This window comes from Centrocercus urophasianus, unplaced genomic scaffold (assembly GCF_019232065.1).
Source record: "Centrocercus urophasianus isolate 14NV4802_14NV808 unplaced genomic scaffold, USGS_Curo_1.0 seq_11, whole genome shotgun sequence".
NCBI classification, from domain to species: domain Eukaryota; kingdom Metazoa; phylum Chordata; class Aves; order Galliformes; family Phasianidae; genus Centrocercus; species Centrocercus urophasianus.
The window spans coordinates 35,632,204-35,653,673 of record NW_024884253.1 but is presented as its reverse complement, the minus strand read 5'-3'; the positions used below and the strand labels follow the sequence as shown (position 1 = coordinate 35,653,673).

Genomic DNA, 21,470 nt, shown 5'->3' with positions numbered 1-21,470 from the left:
GAAGAAATAAGTGGAAATGCTTATCTAGCTGCTGCTATCACAGTTTTGGCAAATGGGTATTAATGTCTGCTTCTAAAATGTGAATGAACTTGCTTTAGATCTGTCTAAGGAATAAAATTAAGCTCATAACTGCCTTTTCTAGATTGGTAATTCATCATAGGCTAAAAACAAACAAACAAAACCAACCCAGCTATCTCAAAAAAGAAAAAAAGAGAAAAATTACCATAAGCCTTAACCCATCATTCAAATAGACTCGCAGATACTCCTATCCCCAGTTAAATGGAACAACTGTGACTGAAGAGTGAAGAGCAGTACCTACTCTTTGTGAATTTTATATTGTTCATCTTGTCTTAGTTTAGAAATATTGTTCCAAGCAAGTGTAATGCTTTCTTCTGTCAAATCTTCAAATGATTCTTCATTTGGAGATACTGCAATAAAATGCCACGACAGAATTTTACTATGGACAGAAATCAGAAAGATAAACTTCAAGAAGTAGGTGAAGGTACAAACATAAACACAAAGTACAGAAATCATGCAGAGCTCCAGGAATATAAATTTTTGGTTACTGTAGACATTGAAATGTCAAGAGTTTCCCAAATGGAAAAGTGCAATCAAAGCCACCCACCTATTATTCTTTTACATTCGATTAAGAATGTCGTAAGTTTATTTTCTGCAGCGTTTCAGAAGTTAAGGGATAAAGAAGCGGAAACACACTAAATATAAATTATCATAAAAAGCCTAAATCTGACAGGAATTATGTGGCCTACTACCAGAACCATTTAAGATGCATGGCCATTATTACAGCCATACACAACTGGTATAGTTGCAGGTTACCAAGTAGTAGCCATCTTTGCTTCTCTATGTAAAAATGAAAGCCATCAAAAGGTCAGCAAATCAAGGACAATCGACCAGGAGACTGAATGTCTCCCCATTCAATAGACAGCCTGGAGATTCAGTCCAGTTTATAGTAGACCACTGTTCATATAATGAGGGCCACAGAACCTTAGTTTCAGAAAAATGGGCAAAGTTTGACGTAGAGAAACCTGTACTGCCATTACATATCCTTTTCTTGAAGTTATTCCACCAACTTTTTTTTCAATATATACTGTAGGGACAAAGTAATTTCTCTGCAGTTTCACTCAAGTAACAGTAGAGGGGAAAAAGACCCCAGTCTCACATGTTCATATGCAGATGCTCAGGTTAAATTCTCAGTTCAAGCTTACTGCCATAAAGACAGTTCTGTTCAAGAACAGAATGAATCTCTACATTATTTAGAGTCTCTACAGAGACAGTCAAAGAAACTGCTGTCATATCAGTTTGATTCTGAAGTGTCACAAAAGGCCAGGGAACACAGCCCTCCTACATCTTCAAATGCAGAGACTGAACTGGACCATAAAGCAAAGTGCAGGATCACAGCTATGGGATGTATGTATTTTCAGATTTGAGACTGATCTTGCCTGTTTCTCCTTTAATAGGTAAGCTCATGGATTTATTCTGACTCTGCTTATAGGGCAAGTGGCCAGGAGATGCCTGTAATGAGATCCTGTGGGAAAAGATAGAGAACTCCTCTAAATTACAAATCAGTTACATCATCAATTTATCTGTTATACACTTACCTGGAGATTCACTTATGGAAACACTGTGACTAGATGTTCTAGAGGAGCTTTTTGGCATTATCCGTTGAGGATGAGGAGTTGTAAACAACTGTTTTGGTGTCTGTCCAAACTCCAAGATTTGTGTCAGCAAAGCTACCTTCTCATTGGGGTCCATAATGCTTCAGAGAAGCAACACAGTTAGTTAGGGCAAGTTCTTTGTTTCTATCCTGGAAGCACAAGGCTGTACATAGAGTTACTATGGTCATCACAGAACTGATTTACAACAGGCATTCATATGACAGCTTCACAATTTCCTTTATGTATGATGACAACGTGACCTCCAGTTAAAAACAGCAGTAATAATAATAATTAAAAAAAAAATAAATCAGATAAATCAACACAAAGAAGAGTTCAAGTAACGGTCTTTGAACATCTATTAAAACTGACAGCCTGGTATCAGTTCACCAGCTATTTTTACAGCCACCATAGAATGTGACGACGATACATTTAGCTGTTTTTACAAAAATATTCAAATTCTTAATTACCTGTTTAAATCCACTCCTCCTTCGTAAGTTAATGGATGAAACACTGGAAAAAAAAAATATTTGTACAATATAAAAATACAATGTTTATCCTGGGCTTGAATCTAGGAGACTCGGAGGCAGTTTCCAAAGCCAGCTCCTTCATAAAGAAAGGACAGCTTATTTAATCTTCATGAAGGAGAATGTTCTCCCACTTCCCCAGAAATGCATAGCTATGTGACTAGATCTTCGGTTGTTTTATAGACAGGTAACAAAATACTACAAGAAAGATCATAAAAGCCTATCTATGCTCCAGTTCATTTGATAAAGTGGTAGTGGGTTGCAAACTTTGCTAATTACATTGGGAGCTCAGTATATGAGCACTCTGTCTCTTGATACCAAGTCATTTGTAGACATGGTCCTTTCTGTCTCTCTTATCTACTCAAGAGGGTCTTGCAGTTCATTACATTAATTAAAAAAAAAAAAAAAAAAAAAAAAAAAAAATCACACTGCATCAAGAAAAGCATGTTTTGCTTTAGAAGTATACCTGCATAATAATACAGATACCGTAACATAAATACCACTTCTCTTTATTCAGAGTCTGGCATATTTTACCTTACATTCATGACACCTAATCATATGGTAACTGGACCCTGCAAGCTCAAAATACAGCTAATCACAATTCAAAGGTGCATGAGGAAGCATATTCATATCTATGGATTTTCACATCACATCAGCTCTCTCTGGAAGTAGAAAGCAATGACTATCAAAATTAAGATTGCTTATGCATTCTTTCCCAGTAATTGCAAGTTTAAGAAAAACAAAACCTCCCTGTCTCAAATTTTCTCTTGCTTATAATCAGGGTTTCTGGAATAACCAAAATCATCTTCTTCCTATACTGTGCATCTGCTAATCTTCCTTTAGTGAGAAGATGCTTCCTTATCAGGCAGTAACACAGTTAGGCTAAATATCACACTGTTAAACAGATTGATCATTGATATTACTATGATGTCTAGAGAACTTCAGCACACCAATATAACAAATACTGAGCAACAGCTTCTTTTATAAGAATTTACAATAGCTACCTACAAGATCAAAACAATATGTCAAACATTTAACCTTTACTTACATAGAATAAAAAGCACACGTGCTACAGAAGGACAAATCTGGTTACCCACATACTTTTTCCTCCATTCATGCTCCTAAACAGCTGTAGCCCATTACCTCCTCCTTTTCCTTCTCAATTCACTTAAATGGGAGGGGAAGGAGGGGGATTTCTGAATTGAAATTCTCACACTACAATCACAGCACAGGGAATGTTAAATACCTGTTTGTGTGGCTGCTCCTTCAAACTCTCGTTCCTAACTGAGGCACACTACTTGAATACTACATTGCTGTACTGCACTGTAAGTAAATAACAGCAACGCTGCAGAATCATCTCAGCTACCATTTTAGAAGCATGGAATTGGTCGGGTTGGAAAAGACCTTACAGATCATCAAGTCCAACTGCAACCTAACCATACTACCCTGACTCTAACAACCCTTCCCTAAATCATGTCCCTGAGTAAGATTTTACATCTTCAAATATGAAGGCAATAGATTTTTCAAGCAAGGTACTACTTCAAGTAAGGAAAACCTGTATCTCCTTTAAGGATCAAGCATTTAAAGCACAGCAATAAAAGATCAAAGCCAATTTATCATCAAAGTTTTGGTTCTGTTACTTCAGTGAAATGTATACTTACCATTGCAAGCTGTAACAGCTTTGCTTCCTTTTTGTTTGCAGCCAAATACGAGGTCAATCCACTCATGAAGATGCTCTGAAACGTACTGACTTTCTAAAGCCTCTTGGCTCTTCTGAAGAAAGTCATCAGGACCTGGCAAGAGACAGGTTAATTAAAGATTTCCCACTTACTATCATTACCCCTCCCCGTTCTTACAGAAAGAACCAAACCAGAAGACCCATACTAAACTCAAAATTGCCATGAAAATTAAACACAACTACAGAATGTATCAATGCTTAAGAGTAAAAATTACTTCAGGAGGTAACTATGAGAGCTTTTGAGAGAAATATGATCCCAGGAAATAATAATGATAATCCTGAATTCACTCATAATGCAAAAAGCTGGACTACTACTACCTGATGCCCAAGAGGGAAGCTCTACATCTTCAACGGTCTTTCCACCCTGTCTTTTTCCCAAATCCAACTTCAAGCTGTTTACTAGAAAGCTAGAATCATTTTCATAAAATTCTGGAATCAACTGGTAGAAAAGAAAAAAAAAATAAGAAAGGAAAAATTTCTGAGGTCAGCTTAGCTTCAGTCATTTTAACTAGAAGACATTCAGTAAAAACAAAGTTATTCAAGTTCACACATTAAGCCCTAAAGTTGGATAGTAATTCCTCCAAGCTTTCCTCTTCGCCAGAAGAGCAGCACCAGAAACTTCCTTGCATTACAATTTCAACTTCCAAGTATCAGGCATCCTGTCCACCACCAAGGCAATTATCTAAACTAAATTCAAGGGCTTATGTATTTTTAATATAGTACATGTAGCATGTGAATTCATAACAACAAGAGTATCTTCAGATCTCTAACTGTACAGCTGCCTTCTTATTTTTAAGACATCAGGTAAGATTCATAACAAAAATCTAGAATGCAACTAGAATGACAGAAGTTTGAGAATTTAGATCAGTTATTTAAAGACCAACAAAACTAACCATTCTTACTTCTTCCATTATATATTTTTAAAAATTAATTATCATTAATCACTTCAATAAAAAGCATTTAACATCACCCACCAGTTGGCAGTTAATCATTCAACATATTCTACAAGTTATTGGTTTTATAAAGCTCAACAAAACCAAGTTAAAATGTCTATTGTTTAAAATCCCAAATATACTGTTACCATAGAGTAACTTGGGTCCAAAGAGACCTTGGAGCCCATCTAGTTCCAAGTCCCCCCACTGTGACAGCAGTGCTGCCAGCCACTAGATCACATCACCCAGGGCCCCATCCAACCTGGCCATGAACACCCACAGGGATGGGGCAATCACAACTTCTCTGGGCAATCTGTTTCAGTCCTCACCATCCTCTGAAGAATTTCCTCATGATATCCACATCTTCCCTGTTCTAGTTTTAAACCATTCTGCCTTGTCCTACTACTATTACACTGTGCACAAAGTCAGCCTCCCTCCTTCTTATAAGTTCCCTTTAAATAATGGAAGGCTGCAACGAGGTCTTCTCCAAACTGGGCTTCCTCAACCTTTCTTCCAAAGAGGGGTGCTCCAGCCTTCCAAATATCTTCATGGCTCTTCTCTGGACCCATGTCTGTCTTGTACTGGGGGACCCAGGCCTGGACACAGCACCCCAAATAGGGCCTCACAAGATCATAGCAGAGCAGGACAGTTACCTCCCTTGCCCTGTTGACCATCTCTCTATTGATGCTGCCCAGGATACAGTTGGCCTTCTGAGCTGCAAGCACATAATACTGATTCATTCTCAAGCCCTTCTCCACAGAGCTGCTCTCAAAAGTTTGCACAGATATCTAAGATTACCCTAACCCAAACACAACACCTTGCACTTGATAACCTTGAATCTTGTGAGGTTCCCTCAGACCCACTTCCCAAGCTTGTCCATGTCCCTTTAGATGGCATCCCTTCCTTCTATCACCTGTACCATCCTCCTTAACCTTATAACACAGCCAAATCCTAGAGAGACTCCAGTAGATGAACACAATACCTACGACTGTACATTTTCCCCCTTATCCCTGTAACATTCATGACACTTCTGTCAAATGAAAAGATAGAAAGGCATAAAAGGAATCACACAATTACAGAGAAAAAACTTCAAAACATGAAAGGATACATAAAATGCCATCAATAGCTGAGATAAAACATAAATGAATTAAGATCAACAGGAGACATCTGAGAAAAGTTCTGCACAAGTGCTTAGACTTGAGTTATTTTCTGGCCATTTACCTCTTTGAAATCTGTTGCGCCATCCAAACAGTTTTTCCAGGTTTCTGCAACACTAGACAACATATCAATTACACATTTTAAAATGTTTTCTAACATTTTCTAATGCTTTGCACTCCCTTGATGCCCATTTTAAAATGACAACTTACATACAGACAAAATGTAAACAAACCTGTTGAACATTCTGTCAGCATGATCAAACTTTCCATTCTGCAGACAGAGCATGTATTCTGGAGCTAGAGAGAAATAAAAAGTCATCATCTTCCTTCAAACCTTGCCTGCTTCTGAGGCAAATGTCTGAACAGAGAACACATAAAAGCAATCTTACCAACTCTAACAAGATAAAACAAAACATAACCCGGGGATGAATAGTGGCTCCCATACATGAACTTAGGTTCTGGCATTTCCTCATAACGTGTCTACAACATAAGGAAGAGAGGTCTGTTTAGTATCAGTGCTCCTGCTTGCTTTCATGCTTTTACTCACCATCTCTATAGATTTATTTAAGAAGGGGAGAGATGAGAGCCACCCATTATATTTCTTTTTCCCAAAGACAAAACACATTTTAAGCACTAATAAGCTTAAATCAGGTCAGTAAATCAGGTAATTTAATCAGGTCACTAAATCAGTAATGCATAAACGTTCTTATAACTTATCATCCAGAATTATCAGGTCTTCAGCTTTTTCATTCTCTTACTTTCCACACGCTAAGGCAGTGATATAACTTCAAAGCAGCATGAACACAGCCCTCCCTTTTTTGCCTTTCATGTGCACTTTTCTAAGGTTATGGAAGAACACATTGATTGAACTCAACCTGGCACATTCCTTCACGACTTAGCCTTTCACAGGTTATCCCTAAAACCTACTGTACTCTAAATAAGTGCAGTAAGCATGAGATGGCTAGCAGTTTGAGGAAACAGCCTAATCTTAGAAAGAAATCTTTATTTACTGTTAACTGAAAATGAAATAGTGATCGTATTTGTACTCTCCAGAATCTTAAGAATTGTAAGTGATTTGGGAATAGCTACCTTACCATGGCAGAAGATTATGTTATATGACGAATTGAAAGCAAAGAAATTGAGGACCTTCTAACTCTAATGGTATATTTGACTGCTTATAAAAAAGAATGTCTGCTTATTTTGAGAAATGGAAGAAATTTATTCACTATTATCTGTGTGTGGAATCTTCGTGATACTCCAATCTCCATGAATCTGTATTTCCTCCCTTTGAAGCACTCTCACTCAAACTCTGCATTTTTCTAAAACAGAAATACTTTGCATTGCTACTACTTTGCCATATTTTACATTATGCTTTTTTTAATCTTTTACTCTTAAAGCTTCATATTTCCAGTTATAAACTGCCAAGTCATGTAACTACTATAAAAAACAACCAACCAGCTACGCAGAACATTTAAAGGTACAACACACAGGAATGGTACTAAGAGAGATAAATTATTCGAGTCTAGTTTGAAATTTTTCACTTGTAAAATCAGTGCTGATAAATATTAACCTGAAAACAATTGTGAAGTTTTATAGGCAAGTTTGTTTCTGATAAGGTTAAGAGATTGTTGACAGATCTGCATACTTGAACGTTGCTTGACAAAGCTGCTTTTATTGCTAACACGCACAAGGCCAAAAGCGTACTATAGATGAAGTTCAAGATAGACATACCAATAATCTCTCCAGTCTCTCTTTATTCAGGGCACCAATCGGTTTACTGAGGTCACGGAATGTTTCAGGTTTTGTCAGATCTGAAAAAACAGACCATGAATCGTTCCCGCCACAAAGGAATACGTTCTGATCAATACTAAAAACTGAAAAACACCCTAACAATAGCAAAACAACAAAATCCACAGAAGCACTCAAGTTCTTTTCTCTTCTCCCCAACTGCAAGAGAATAAAATTCTTACCATAAGCACATACTTGTCTCCTTACTTCCCAGTAGACTCATCTCAAATCTCTTGCTTAAGAACTAGAAGTTATAAATCATTGACAGCTATTGCAACTAACATCACCTGACACACAAGATGCATGCTACCAGTTGCTAACCAGTACTGTCTTCTTTCTACATGCTACAGTTAAAAACTACCAAACAATCAGACTGCAGTATCTGAGCAGATGCTTCCCATACTCTGCTGGTTTTAGAGGAACACAATCCTCTAAAGAACAAGCTTCCAACACACATTAAAAAAGGCCCTTAAACAAGAAGCCTATTTAGATACAAGCCTTGTTAGCTTCTTTTCAAACTTGCAATATTAAAAACCTGCCTAGATCTTATTCATTTCAACGCATCCAAATCATTCAATGGAAGGCCATTATAGTGGTTCTTATGCATTTCTTAGAATCACAGGCAGTCTCAGAATGTTCACTACTATTAATTTTCAAAGTGACAGGACAAGTGCAAAACACTCTGACAAGTGAAGTTTTCCACAGAAAAAGTGGAACAATTGAAGCATTTTTTCCACCAAACTCCAGAGTAAGAACGCATGAAAACATGCAAGGTCAGTAACACCAGGTGCATCCTGCTATACATGGAACATCATGCAGCATAACACATTCCTGATGCCTCCCCCCAAGCTGCCAAGCATGATGCACTAACGTGTCGTCTCTTATACACATACCTAATTCTGCACTAGAGTAGTCTGCTATGATCCAGGGAAATACAGGATACTGGGAGAGATCATTGCAGCTCCTATCAGCTAGATTGTTGAGATGAAGCAGATACTGGTAGTTTGATATGTGTCCTCGCTGCCATTGCAACATGTAACTCTCAGCTGTATGCTCCGTAATATGATTTTCTAAAATAAAATCAAACATTAAGGGTTTTGAGGTGTGCAGTTCCACTCATAAAATATCACAGAGATCAGCATTATTCAAGGTACTATAAAGTTATTCTTGGCACAGAAGCTTAAAATCAAAAGTTAGAATTAAGTGGTGATTTTATGTTTCAATAGCTGCTATACTTAACACATCTTGTAAGTCCTGTTCAGATAGGTCTGGAGGAGTACTAAAACTGAATATGGAAACAACGGATGGGAAAGAACCTGACTGTTAATGGAGCTAATTTTCTCAGCACATATGCTATTATTTTGGAATGTTTCTGTTCATGGTATGCAAAAGATCCATTCATTTTCTATGAATAAAGGACTTAATAGAAGCAAGAACGTAATTGTTTTAGAAGGGTAGGTTTCATCATCCATTGCTGGGCCTGAGGAGAGTTCAGATATTTATGTGTGCATTTAAAAATCCATTTGTTTACAAGAGTTTTCTCCTGCATGGAACACCACCCCTGTAAGGACTGGCTGTTCAGCCTGGAAAAGAGATGGGTCCAAGCAGACTTAAAAGTGGCCTTTCAGTATCTAATGGGAGGCTGTAAGAAGGAAGGGGACAGACTCTTTAGTAGGGTCTTTTGTGACAGGACAAAAGGAAATGACTACAAAATAAATGGGAGATTTAGACTGAATATAAGGAAGATGGTTTTTTTTACAATAAGGTTAGGGAGGCAGTAGAACAGGCTGCCCAGAGACGTGGTGAATGCTCCGTCCCTGCAGATGTTCCTTTGATCCAGGTGCAGATGTCCCTGTTCACAGCCAGGGAGGACTTACTGGGGCATGAGAGGAATCCACCCGTACAAAACATAATTCAGTAGAATCAATCTTATATATTCATACACTCTTTTCTGTTCAAGATAGCCTTTTTTTTTTTTTTTTTTTTTGAAGGTACATATTAAGTTGCAGATCAAAACAATCAGTTTCACTTTAATGTTATCTCAACTTCCATACTCAGCCCTTCAAATACAAACAAAACATGCAACTTTTCAATGTCCATTTTGAATTTTGCTTTCTTCCATTAAGAATTCTTATGGCTAATACATCTTTTAATTCTTCCCACAAATCAAGAGAGAAAAATCCAGACAAATTTCTCCTTGCAAAGAACTACAAACTAAATTAATAAATTAAATGCTGCAAACCTATGTATGCTGCAATAAGGTAATAGAGCTCATCTCGATCTTGACAGTTGTAGAATTTCAAGTAGATGTCAGAACATATATCATTTTCTGAGCAAAATACTTCGAGTCCCTTAGAAATTAAAGAGGGAGAAAAAGTAAATTGAAAGCAGTTACTAACAAGCTATAACATTCATGCTTTTACAGAATATTCCAGTTACTAATGTCTACAACTCAGCACTGGTCATAGTTTTGCATACAAGTCTAACATTTTCATCTCTCCTACTTCCAACCATAAAAATATTCCATTTATACCCAATCAAGTGAAAAGATTAACAGCTGTTCACAGACAGTCTCTACCTAGGCTTGTTTAAGGGCAGGTAATGTTTTTGTTGTTGTTGTTTGTTTGTTTTTTACTTTAAATGTGTTTTGAGAGAAAAGTTTTGTTCAAGTCTGAAATTTCAGCGTAAACACTGGAAGCACAGAACTGAGGTACTGAGGAAGCACACACTGCAGCACTGTCATCATTCCTCAATCACATGCAGCAGGGTTCTTCACTCCATATTAGTTTCAATCTACATTAGTGATCAGACTCCCTCCATGAATCAATCCAAGGAGAAAGCACACCAAGGGAAGGCAATTCATTCTATTCCAAGGTAGGTGTTTGAGATAAATGGAAAAAACTGCTTCCTGGAAGTACTCCCTTCTCTCCTCCCCTACATGAACTGCTTATGAAGGAAGTTTTTCATCCTTGACAGAATTCACTTTTTCTGTTTTCATCTTTTTGACAACACAGGGAACAAAAACACTTCAAAACTAGGAAGTGTTGGGTGCTGTTCACTATATAATCCATAGTTTTTAAAATTACCTCTGCCTAACAATGTGTACAATTTCAACTGGTCCATTTAAGAAACTACATACACAGTATTTGAGCTTACCAGTGGCATTAGACCATGTCTTCTTTTATAGATGCGGCGTACATTCTGCAGTGTTATTTGTACTACTGGTTTCTGTAGGGGGAAATGGGGCAGAAGGATGGAAGAGAAAAGATGGAGATATATGTTCTTCTACCTTAACCTGAAGTTTTTCTGAACTAGAGACACTTGGCAATACAAAAGCTATATCCTCCCACATCATGTTAGCAGCCCAACAGTGGTTTTAAGCAGCTACTTCAAAAATAAGTTAATCTTTGCTGTAGCTTCTTGTCTGAGCAGAAAAACAGGTTATGACTAAATAACAATGTATCATCAACCAAATTTATGGCCAGTTAGAATAATCAAGCAAAAGATGAGCAGAACAGAATTATATTAAAAATAAGGAAGCCATCAGGTTAGTGGGCATAACATTTGCTGATGGTGCCATCTGATGGACAGAAATTGAATGGCATTCTGTCATAATAAGCCATCATAATAAGCTAAAAGCAGATTTTACTTCTCAGGACAAGTTTTTCGTATCTTAGAGGCCTGATAGGACTACTGCTGCTATTTCTGTGACAAAGTTCCAAAGCAGCTATATGACTGTGATATGCACTCCATTTTCCATTAGGGAAAGAAATGTTCAGATTTATAGAAAACCTAGCTACAAACTTCCTAGCTCATACAAAGTGAACGAAAACTCGCACCAGACAGGAGCAGCACCACAGAGTAAGATTAGAAACTTGTCTCAAATTATATGCTACAGAAAGTTATTTTTAAAAATATTAACGGAGAACAAGCAAAGGATACTTTGTGCTTTGTCAATTGTAAGAAAGTCAGCTCAGAATAAAAGCTCAGAGTACTGAATATAACGAAGCAGCATCAATTACAAGAAAACTAAGGACCTTTTATCAGAAATGAAAACAGTCTCCTTGGAGATGTGCCCCACACGCATTTAAAAGGAATAATACAAAAAATGGAAACTGTCCATAGAGGAGCAGTGTGCTCACACCATATGCAAGACCATCTATGAGGCACTTACAGGATATCCATTAAGAGGCTGGAAGTACAAGTTAGCATCAGTAACACACACATGCCCTGGATTAGTCACCAGTGGTGTCACCATTTCTGCTTTACATTCCATACGCAGCGTTTCAGAAATGCTTTGAAATCTACAAGTGAAGAAAGGGAGTAAGTTTACCTCTGGTTCTTACATATGCAGAGCTATCCTTAAATTCTTCAGGTTAGTTTATAGCTTTGGCACATCTGAACAGGGATGCCTTAGGCATGAAGAAGGTTCTTTGTTGAGAACTCTAACTGGCAGTCCAGAAAGGAAAGTCATATGTTCTGCTTCATTCTCAGAACAGTAACCAATCACTACTTAAATTATCTTATACACTGCTTTATTTGGCATTTACTGATACCTAACTTGGAACAAATTCATGAATAAACAGAAGAGTCTGAAGAGGAAAAAACGAAAACAAGTAACACGTACACCTTCACAGAACGTCCTATTCTCCATACCAAGTTTTTCAGAATGTTAAAAAGATAAATCTGCAATTTAGACACTTTTGCTGCCCAAAGAAGCACCTACTATGTAATGGAGCTGTAGACTAAATAACCAACAGATAAAAAACATTTTCCCACAAGTTATTAGAAAGATACCTGTTTTTATCAAATGAAGTTCTAGCCAAACGGGATTGCAGTATAGCAGTTATCTAATATGAAAGAAAAAATAACATGGTTTATGATTGAAATGCAATTAGAATTTCATTAGAAACAGTAATATTCTGAAATAATCACTTACCATGGCAGCTTGATCTCCCATCTTATCTAGACAAGAAGCCCTGTAGAGCTAAAGGACAGTGAACTTAAGTGATACAGCACTGATGCCTCACACAGTTTAAAAGTCTACAGCAACGTGGAGGGCCTTAGCATTCTTGTTGACTAAAAGAGTACTAGAAGAGCTATTATCATTTCTCTTTAAAGTTAACACATTCACTCATGTTTATTGTCAAGTAATTTGTCTATACATGATTATCTTGCATAGCTAATGAGAGTAGCTTACAACTGACTTTAGAACTAGAAGGTATACTCAACTGCTGCATTTTCAAAACTAGATACTCCAAGAATTTCACCTTTAGAAATACTTAAAGGAAGCTTCCCATTAAATATCAAAAAAGATGATGTGGAGAAGTGTGTAGTGATAACTACATACCTGATGTAGAGTTTGCACAACATCTCCTAGTTTCCCAGCTACATCCAATTGGAATAGGTGTTCTGTTTTGCCCTAAAATTGAAAGCATATTTACCACAAAAATAGTTTAAAATACAGTACAGTGAAAAAATTTTTAATTAAAACTAAACCTTGTCAAAGTATGTTCCCATAGGTTGCAGTATACATTTGAAAGACCTACGTAAAACCTGTTGTGTTTTTTATCTTTATAAATCTAACTTCCCTGTGGCAACTTCCTTGTGCAGTCCTTGGTATTCTTAATATAATACAACATAACAGCTTCAAAGCACTCCATTTAATGTAGCAACAACATCTCCAAGTCTAGAACTTATACATGCTCCAACTAGTTTAACATCACATACACAAGCAAATCGTATAATCACAGGAAGGCTTATAATGGAAGGGACCTTAAAGAACACCTAAAGTTCCAACCTCCTTGCCACTAACAAGCAGCTCTCTGAAGTGTAATTTCAAAATATTTCTGGTTTTGGCTTAAATCTGCTAAAAATGTGTATGGATCAGCTGATAGTAACCCTTACACACAACTCATCTACAGTGGAGGTGGTTGGGATCCCTTGAAAATCCCTGAGCATAGTATAAAACTGCACTGACAATTCTGTGGGGTTCTGTGATTTCTCAAGTTAGACTTCCAGAACAGTGACCAGTAAGTCTACTTCAAGACATTGATCAATGTGGATATAACTATGAACAACCTAAGAAAAAATGAAACTCTAGATGACTGTTAGCATAATTTATGCAGTCAGAGCTGAACTGACAGCAACCCAAGAGCAAAGCATGGTTCAGAAAGCAAACTGTGCTAGATTAATAAGAGACAAGGAGTTCAACAGCCTCAGTAACATTTCACTGACTACACGTTTTTCGTTTAACAGGAGAAACATGGCTCTCATTCCCTAGTGGATGGTCTTCAACGGTCACTTATGGCCTACAGGGTAAAACCTGTGGAAAGCAGTTCTGTGTCTAGCTCTACAGCCTGGAAAGACTTGGTGTTTTCTAATAGATCTCCAAAAATAAACAAATAAATAAACAAAATCAATTGAAGACATGGAAGCAAAATCATACTACCAGATTCTAGCACCCAATGAACCACCTGGAACAGGCAGTGATTCAAGTATACCTAGCAGCAGCAAAGAAATACTCGTAAGTGGCTGAAGGTGAACTAGACTTCTTGTTTTGCTATGAAGAAACATAACTGCACTTTCGTGAAGGAAGCTGTAATGGCTAACTATTAGGAATTATTTAAGTATCTTGACTTCACAAAAACTAAAATGGAGGTTTCCAAACAGTCCTTCCAATTATTTTCTTTTTCCCCTGTGTCAATAATGCTATTGACAGTTATGCGATAGTTAATAAATCTTGCACTTGGAAGCAAAACAGAGAATACAAGAGAACAGAAATGAGGTTTTGCATAAAGAATTAGTGACATAAAGTAAACAAGGAAAATAAAATTGTAATTAAAAATCATAGTTTAGAAACACTACCAAAACAACCCGAAGTAGTTGTTGAGAATAATTCAGACATCATCTACTAATCGTCTTTCCTGTTCATAGTAGCAACATAAGTTTACTGACTTGATCATTCTTGAAACCTTTTACTTGAAGAAATATGGCAACAAATTTAATTGCCTGCTCATTTCTAAACTGTGGAAAAAGGTTGAGGCAGAAAGAGTGTTTATAAGACTCTGATTTTTCCATTTTGTGTTTGTATCTTCATCTACCTCACATTTCAGCTGAAAACCACTCAATTCTTTACCTTGCAGACTTCAAACTCAATAATTTGAGTAGAAAGCAACAGAAGCAAGCTCTAGATTCTGATGTGAGCAAACTTAACCTGCAATTTCTTTGAACTGTGACCCATTCAGCTGGAAAACATAAATTAAAACTAAGGAGAAACAGTGCCCACCAAATATGAGCAGACAGTTGTCTGTCTGATTGTTGAGCCCATAGAGCTGCACTCTGAGGCAATTAGCAAGAGACAAGTCTGCAGCACGTATTCCAATAAATATCACATATGCATTATGGAAAAATTCAGACACTAGTTTTATCTAATATGCACAATTATTTGCTTTTTGAAGTTTTATTGTCATATTGCTCCAATTAGAGTTATCTTACTCTTTCATAATAGAGAGCATTGGTCTCTACAAAATATTAATTTGCTAAGAATAATGAAAAACTGTACACTTACTCTTATTGTTTTGTAGGGTGCAATAACATTCCTTTCTTTAATGAGAAAAACCTGAAAGAACAAGAGACTGTTATGGCTTTTGTCCAAAAACAAACTAATAAACAATCACCCACCAAAAAAAAAAAAACCAAAACACCACCTCTCCCCCCAGCCATCAATAATAAATGTAAGTCCTGATAAATACAAAGCTAAGAACACTGCTTAAGCAACCAAAATACTAGGTTGCAACATCCTGCTTTAGCTACCCTAGATGAACAGCAAAAAAACAATGACCTTTTGTAGCTGCTGTGAAAGGGATGAGTGTTCAGTGCATTTCACAGGCTTACTTTGACAGTCAATTAGTGAGTTTTTATTCCCATCATATGACCTTCAAGAAGCTGTAAGACGGAAAGCAGTAAGCACAGCCACCAGCCTAACCCCATTCAACAGAATATTTCTGCCTGCTTTTTTTCTGGCAGCTTATGCCCCTAGGGTTCTGCTCTGAAGGGAATGTCCCTTCTCACAGAGGGCCTCACTCCATGACTGCTGCACGAGCCCTCTCAAATGAGCTCTTTCTGTGCCAAACATTTTGCTTCCGGTTCCAACAATTATGAATGTCATCTCCTTTCTCACCCTACAGCTTACTTATGATCAGTTTTGTTTCTTTGATGCTACTCCCAGACCTGGAGAGGATCCTCCACTCAAAAAAAGCCACTAAAACCAACAAAAAAACCATATGAAAACTCTTCCCTTCATAGCTCCTACAGAAAGGCTTAACTGTTGTCACACTGGTTTGTAGATTATCACCTTATCATTTATCATCTGAAAGATGTCAAAGCCAAAAAATGAGTCATGTTTCACTCCGTCTATAGGAAAGGCTCAAATCAAATCAAAAGAGCTAAAATCTCAGACCTGGGTAGGATCCTAAATGGGTATGAGCTCCACAAAACACACTAGACTGCATGACCAACTGTTTCCTGCTCCATGCCTTAGATACCTGCCTTCTCCAATGGTCTTCTCAAACACCAGACATCCACGCACTCCAGACACATGGTTTGCTTAGGCCCAGTGCCTTGGTTTGCTTCCTACAGCAAGCACCAGGCCTGTGGGTCTGCCTCCAGAGGCAACCAAAAAAGGCAAAAGCAAGTTATATGGTTTGGCCTGGCAAATGATGGTAAAGAGAGTGGATAGCATCAGCCTGAACTATTGCAGACCCACAAGCAGGAGAGCTGGTCTTTGCCACAGGGCAACTCACAGCACCGATATGCCAGACGAAATTAAATGGTGTGCCCAGTGTGCCTTTGTTAGTGCTACTTTAAATAACAGCTAGCTCCTTTAATCTGATGTTTGCTTTTACAGACCTACATTACTGGAGGAAGGGTCACGTCACTCCCATATACAAGAAGGGGAGCAGGGAGGACCCGGGGAACTACAGGCCGGTGAGTCTCACCTCCGTGCCTGGGAAGATCATGGAACGGATCCTCCTGGACAACATGCTCGATCACATAAAGAATGAGCATGTGATCCGAGACAGCCAGCACGGCTTCACCAAAGGAAGGTCATGCCTCACTAATCTTGTGGCCTTCTATGATGGAGTGACGGCATTGGTGGACGAAGGGAAGGCGACTGATGTCATTTACCTGGACCTGAGCAAGGCCTTTGACATGGTCCCCCACCACATCCTCATCTCCAAATTGGAGGGAAGTGGATTTGATGGGTGGACGACCCGATGGGTAAGAAACTGGTTGAAAGGCCGCAGACAGAGGGTGGTGGTCAATGGCTCTATGTCCAGGTGGAGGCCGGTAACAAGTGGTGTCCCCCAAGGGTCTGTCTTGGGACCGGTGCTCTTTAACATCTTTATTAATGGCATCGATGAGGGAATTGAGTGCACCCTCAGCAAGTTTGCTGACGACACCAAGCTGAGTGGTGCGGTTGATACGGTGGAAGGAAGGGATGCCATTCAGAGGGACCTCGACAGGCTGGAGGGCTGGGCTCGGGTGAACCTAATGAGGTTCAACACGGCAAAGTGCAAGGTTTTGCATTTGGGCCGGAAGAACCCCAGGCACCCGTACAGGCTGGGAGGAGTGGTCCTTGAGAGCAGCTCGGCAGAGAAGGACCTGGGGGTCCTGATGGACGAGAGACTGAACATGAGCCAGCAGTGCGCTCTGGCAGCTCGAAAGGCAAATGGGATCCTGGGCTCCATCAGGAGAGGGGTGGTCAGCAGGGACAGGGAGGTGATCGTCCCTCTCTACTCGGCTCTTGTGAGGCCCCATCTGGAGTACTGTGTCCAGGTGTGGAGCCCTCAGTACAAGAAAGACATTGAGATTTTGGAAAGGGTCCAGAGGAGGGCGACTAAGATGATCAGGGGGCTGGAGCACCTCCCCTATGAGGACAGGCTGAGGGAGTTGGGCTTGTTCAGCCTGGAGAAGAGAAGGCTGCGGGGTGACCTCATTGCAGCCTATCAATACCTGAAGGGAACCTACACCCACGAGGGGAGTAAACTCTTCAAAAGGGCTGACAACAGCAGGACTAGGGGAAATGGATCGAAGTTGAAGGAGGGAAGATTTAGGTTGGATGTTAGGGGGAAGTTCTATACAAGGAGAGTGGTTAGGCCCTGGAACGGGCTGCCCAGGGAGGTTGTGGATGCCCCGTCCTTGGATGCGTTTAAGGCCAGGTTGGACGGGGTCCTGGGCAACCTGATCTGAATGTGTGTGTTTGGTGGCCCTGCTAGGCAGGGGGGTTGGAACTACATGATCCTTGAGGTCCCTTCCAACCCGGGTGATTCTGTGATTAGAGCAAAAGAAAGTCAACCCAGTAAAAGCCGCGCGCTTTATGCTTAGCTCTTACTTCTTGTACAATAATTAAAGGCTCTTCCACGCTGAGACACCCCAATTCCAAATTACATGGGAAAAGTAGACAGTACACATCAAAATACATACAGAAGCACAGCAAAAAAGTTGCCATGTTGTATTAGTTACCTATTTTGTAAGGCAGATCTCCAACACTACCTTGAGAAAAATTACTGAAAAATAAGTTTATATAATCCCAAATTATTTCTATTTACTGTATTGTATAGCCATTAGTCTTTAAGTTACTTGTTACACAGAGCAAAGCTTCCTGTCCAGCTATGGATTAATACTATTTTGAGCCTAAAAAAAAGGCAAGCATGTTTAAGATGATCTGATTATTCAATATGTGCACTTTCCTATAAGACAGAAATTGCACTCAGAAGAAATATTCATAATTAGGTCATAATTTATCACGAATACAACCTGTGAGTACTTCATACCTGACATACTTTCATACAAAAATACAAGCATATGTTATTCCATCAAAACATTTCAGAGCACTTCCCCAGTGACAGGAGGATGACTGACATTCCACACAGTGGGGCTAACAATGTTCGCTGTTCTAAAACCTAATTTTTTTTTTCCTTTGTAATGTTTCTATACTCACCTGTTCTGCAGAATATATATGAATATTGTATGATAGAGGAACAGGTAATAAAAAAGGCAATGACATTATAGACAATACTTCAGATTTTTTTTTTTTCCCCTTTACCACCTGGAAGTTTACACAGAATAATCAGAAATGCCTTAAAAAGAATAAAACCATTGAACACATTAAAAAAAACCATGAATACAATGAGTCTTAACTACACAGAACTCTGAGAAGTAGTTTCAAGATGTAATTAAGTGTACTGATTACTTTAACACAGGCCATGAACTTTTCTAGTGCAAATTAAATTACATGCTTGAATTCCTTTTTGACTGCCACAGTACTGAACTGAGCAAGGCTACTAAATTCAGCTCTCTTTAAAAAGAAATTTTACGAATTTGCTACAAAGCTTAAGAAAGTATTTCCCACCTCATTTCAGTTATTTCCTGAAATGAAATCGTGAACTTTCTTTGAAGCACGGGAACACTTACCAGCTCCAATTAATCAAAGTTTGAAGTACAGTACATTGGTCTTTAGTAAATACAAACAAGTTCAAGTAGATCATAACCCACAGCTGAAACCTGAATCCATGACTCAGAATAGCTACTGAAAATCATTTGGTGGACAGTTTACGAAAACATAGTCCACTGAACTTTAAGAATCCAGATGGCTTTGCCATTATCAATACATGCTACAGAAGGAAGAAAATGATATACAACTGTAGCAAGACCAAAACAAAGATGATGAATAACCAGGTAAGTCTACTCTCTTTTACTCAATTTTAAGATTGTCTTAAGTTCTACTGTAACATGTACAGCGCAGCAAATTCCCTTTAATCAAAGTCCCATTCATAGAGCCACTAATAGTTTAAAGTTTCCAGCATCAACAGCTTCATGTTAATGCTAAGTTTTGCTTCCAGAAACTCCTCATCCTAGAACTCCAGCTCTGAGAAACACCATTAAGGAACATAACCTCTCACATTTATACAATGAAAATCCATTATACGCAGCTCTTACCTGATTACACACAACAGAAATCCCTCCAGATATCTCCCTAGAATGTAAGTAAGATACTTAGAGATGGACATTTCAGCTTTAAAAAAAAAAGTCAAATGCATATATATAGTAAATCAAATTCACATACCGTAAGAATGGATTTTTTGCTTCATTGTCTTCTGGTGCTTTTATACTAATGCAGTCTCTCAACGGTATCTGTGGCAAGTTACAAAAACATACACAGATGTGTGCTCCTTAAAAGCAATCTTACTTTCCCAAGAAGCTGCAGAATCACCAAGGTTGGAAAATACCTACAAGATCATCCAGTCCAACCATCCACCTAAACATACACCCCTGTTGCACTGCTTACCTTGATAATGGGTTGCAGATTCTCATCAGGTTCAAAAATGATTGACTTTGAGCAGATTTTTAGGGAACCTCTTATTTTCCTAAAGGAAACAATAAATAAAGAAGTAGTTATGTATATCTTGCAGATAGGTTAGACTAGAATAACTCCTGTAAATGAGGGAATGTAAAACTTCTGTACCTTTCATCTCTGCAACCTTTATTTATGATATGATTAGCTCTGTGTTGTTCGAAGTAATATTCTTCCAGGTTAAGCAGCAGCAGTGAAAACCTACAAATAAACAAACTCAAATTATTCCAACAAAACCAAAACACCACAGAATAGTTAATATTCTTAACAAAAATATTGGGAAATGTTCACTGTTATTGGTGCCCTGCTCCTCCCTCAATCCCTAAGAATGAATAAATTTATTTTTTTAAAGAACAAATCTATGTGGAAATTTTGTGTGCATGTGATGATGACTGATGCTCCTCCTAAAGATGTAAAGTTTGATATTTCAGGCTGTTCATGCCTCAGGTGTGAACTAGCCTAGAACAGTCAATCTTTTAAAATAATAATTAATTTAACCCACATGAGTATAAGCAGAGCTAAAATCCACAATGACATGAGAGGTGGAGCAGGAATTAACAGCAAGGAACGCAGAAGTTAAGATCTTTCTGAAGGAAAGCCAAGTGACACTGGTTTAAAATGTTAAGTGAAAACCACATGCATGATTTTTAGAACACGGCTGCATCATTCTACAGATACACTCTGGTGAAGTATAACCTTCCTCTCCAACCACTTTTCTGCACTTTCATTGCCCCAGTACTTGCTCAAATGCACAGAAAGCCTGTTTATGGACTAATAAACAAACCTCAACTAAAAAAACAATAAAAATAGTCTGATGTATTTATATATGACTATATGACTATAAGCTATAAGCTATATGACTATAGCTTTGATATAACACAAACCTACATCCTCAAACAGCTTAAACAACTGCTACAAGCACTTAAAGATTTACTAGCAGAAGTAGTTCAAGTTCTTTACAGAGAGAGTAGTGAGCTGCTGGAACAGGCTGCCCAGAAAGGCTGTGGATGCCCCGTCCCTGGAGGTGTTCAAGGCCAGGTTGGATGGGGCCCTGGGCAGCCTGGTCTGGTATTAAATGGGGAGGTTGGTGGCCCTGCCTGTGGCAGGGGGGTTGGAGATTCATGATCTTTGAGGTCTCTTCCAACTCTGGCCATTCTGCGATAGCATGGTGAATTTACGCTCACCTATGAGTTTCAGTGGTAGGGAATAACTGAGTACTGGCACAACAGGAGTGGAAATA

The 21,470-nt window shown here is 38.4% G+C and overlaps 1 protein-coding gene across 1 annotated transcript in view; it reads right to left on the bottom strand.

Moving 5' to 3' along the window:
- The window catches only part of NSMAF (neutral sphingomyelinase activation associated factor), a 38,504-nt gene that overhangs the window by 7,395 nt on the left and 9,639 nt on the right, over positions 1–21,470 (bottom strand). The window contains exons 2-22 of the mRNA XM_042809049.1: positions 20,342–20,431; positions 20,165–20,243; positions 19,943–20,010; positions 19,816–19,852; positions 15,383–15,433; positions 13,163–13,234; positions 12,752–12,799; positions 12,610–12,662; positions 11,987–12,116; positions 10,969–11,040; positions 10,055–10,163; positions 8,706–8,882; positions 7,756–7,835; positions 6,414–6,504; positions 6,258–6,321; positions 6,089–6,140; positions 4,254–4,374; positions 3,859–3,990; positions 2,141–2,183; positions 1,617–1,774; positions 320–428 (exon numbers count right to left, since the gene is read on the bottom strand). Coding sequence (XP_042664983.1) covers positions 320–428; positions 1,617–1,774; positions 2,141–2,183; positions 3,859–3,990; positions 4,254–4,374; positions 6,089–6,140; positions 6,258–6,321; positions 6,414–6,504; positions 7,756–7,835; positions 8,706–8,882; positions 10,055–10,163; positions 10,969–11,040; positions 11,987–12,116; positions 12,610–12,662; positions 12,752–12,799; positions 13,163–13,234; positions 15,383–15,433; positions 19,816–19,852; positions 19,943–20,010; positions 20,165–20,243; positions 20,342–20,431 — 1,836 coding nt within the window. The remainder of the gene's footprint in view (positions 1–319; positions 429–1,616; positions 1,775–2,140; positions 2,184–3,858; positions 3,991–4,253; positions 4,375–6,088; positions 6,141–6,257; positions 6,322–6,413; positions 6,505–7,755; positions 7,836–8,705; positions 8,883–10,054; positions 10,164–10,968; positions 11,041–11,986; positions 12,117–12,609; positions 12,663–12,751; positions 12,800–13,162; positions 13,235–15,382; positions 15,434–19,815; positions 19,853–19,942; positions 20,011–20,164; positions 20,244–20,341; positions 20,432–21,470) is intronic.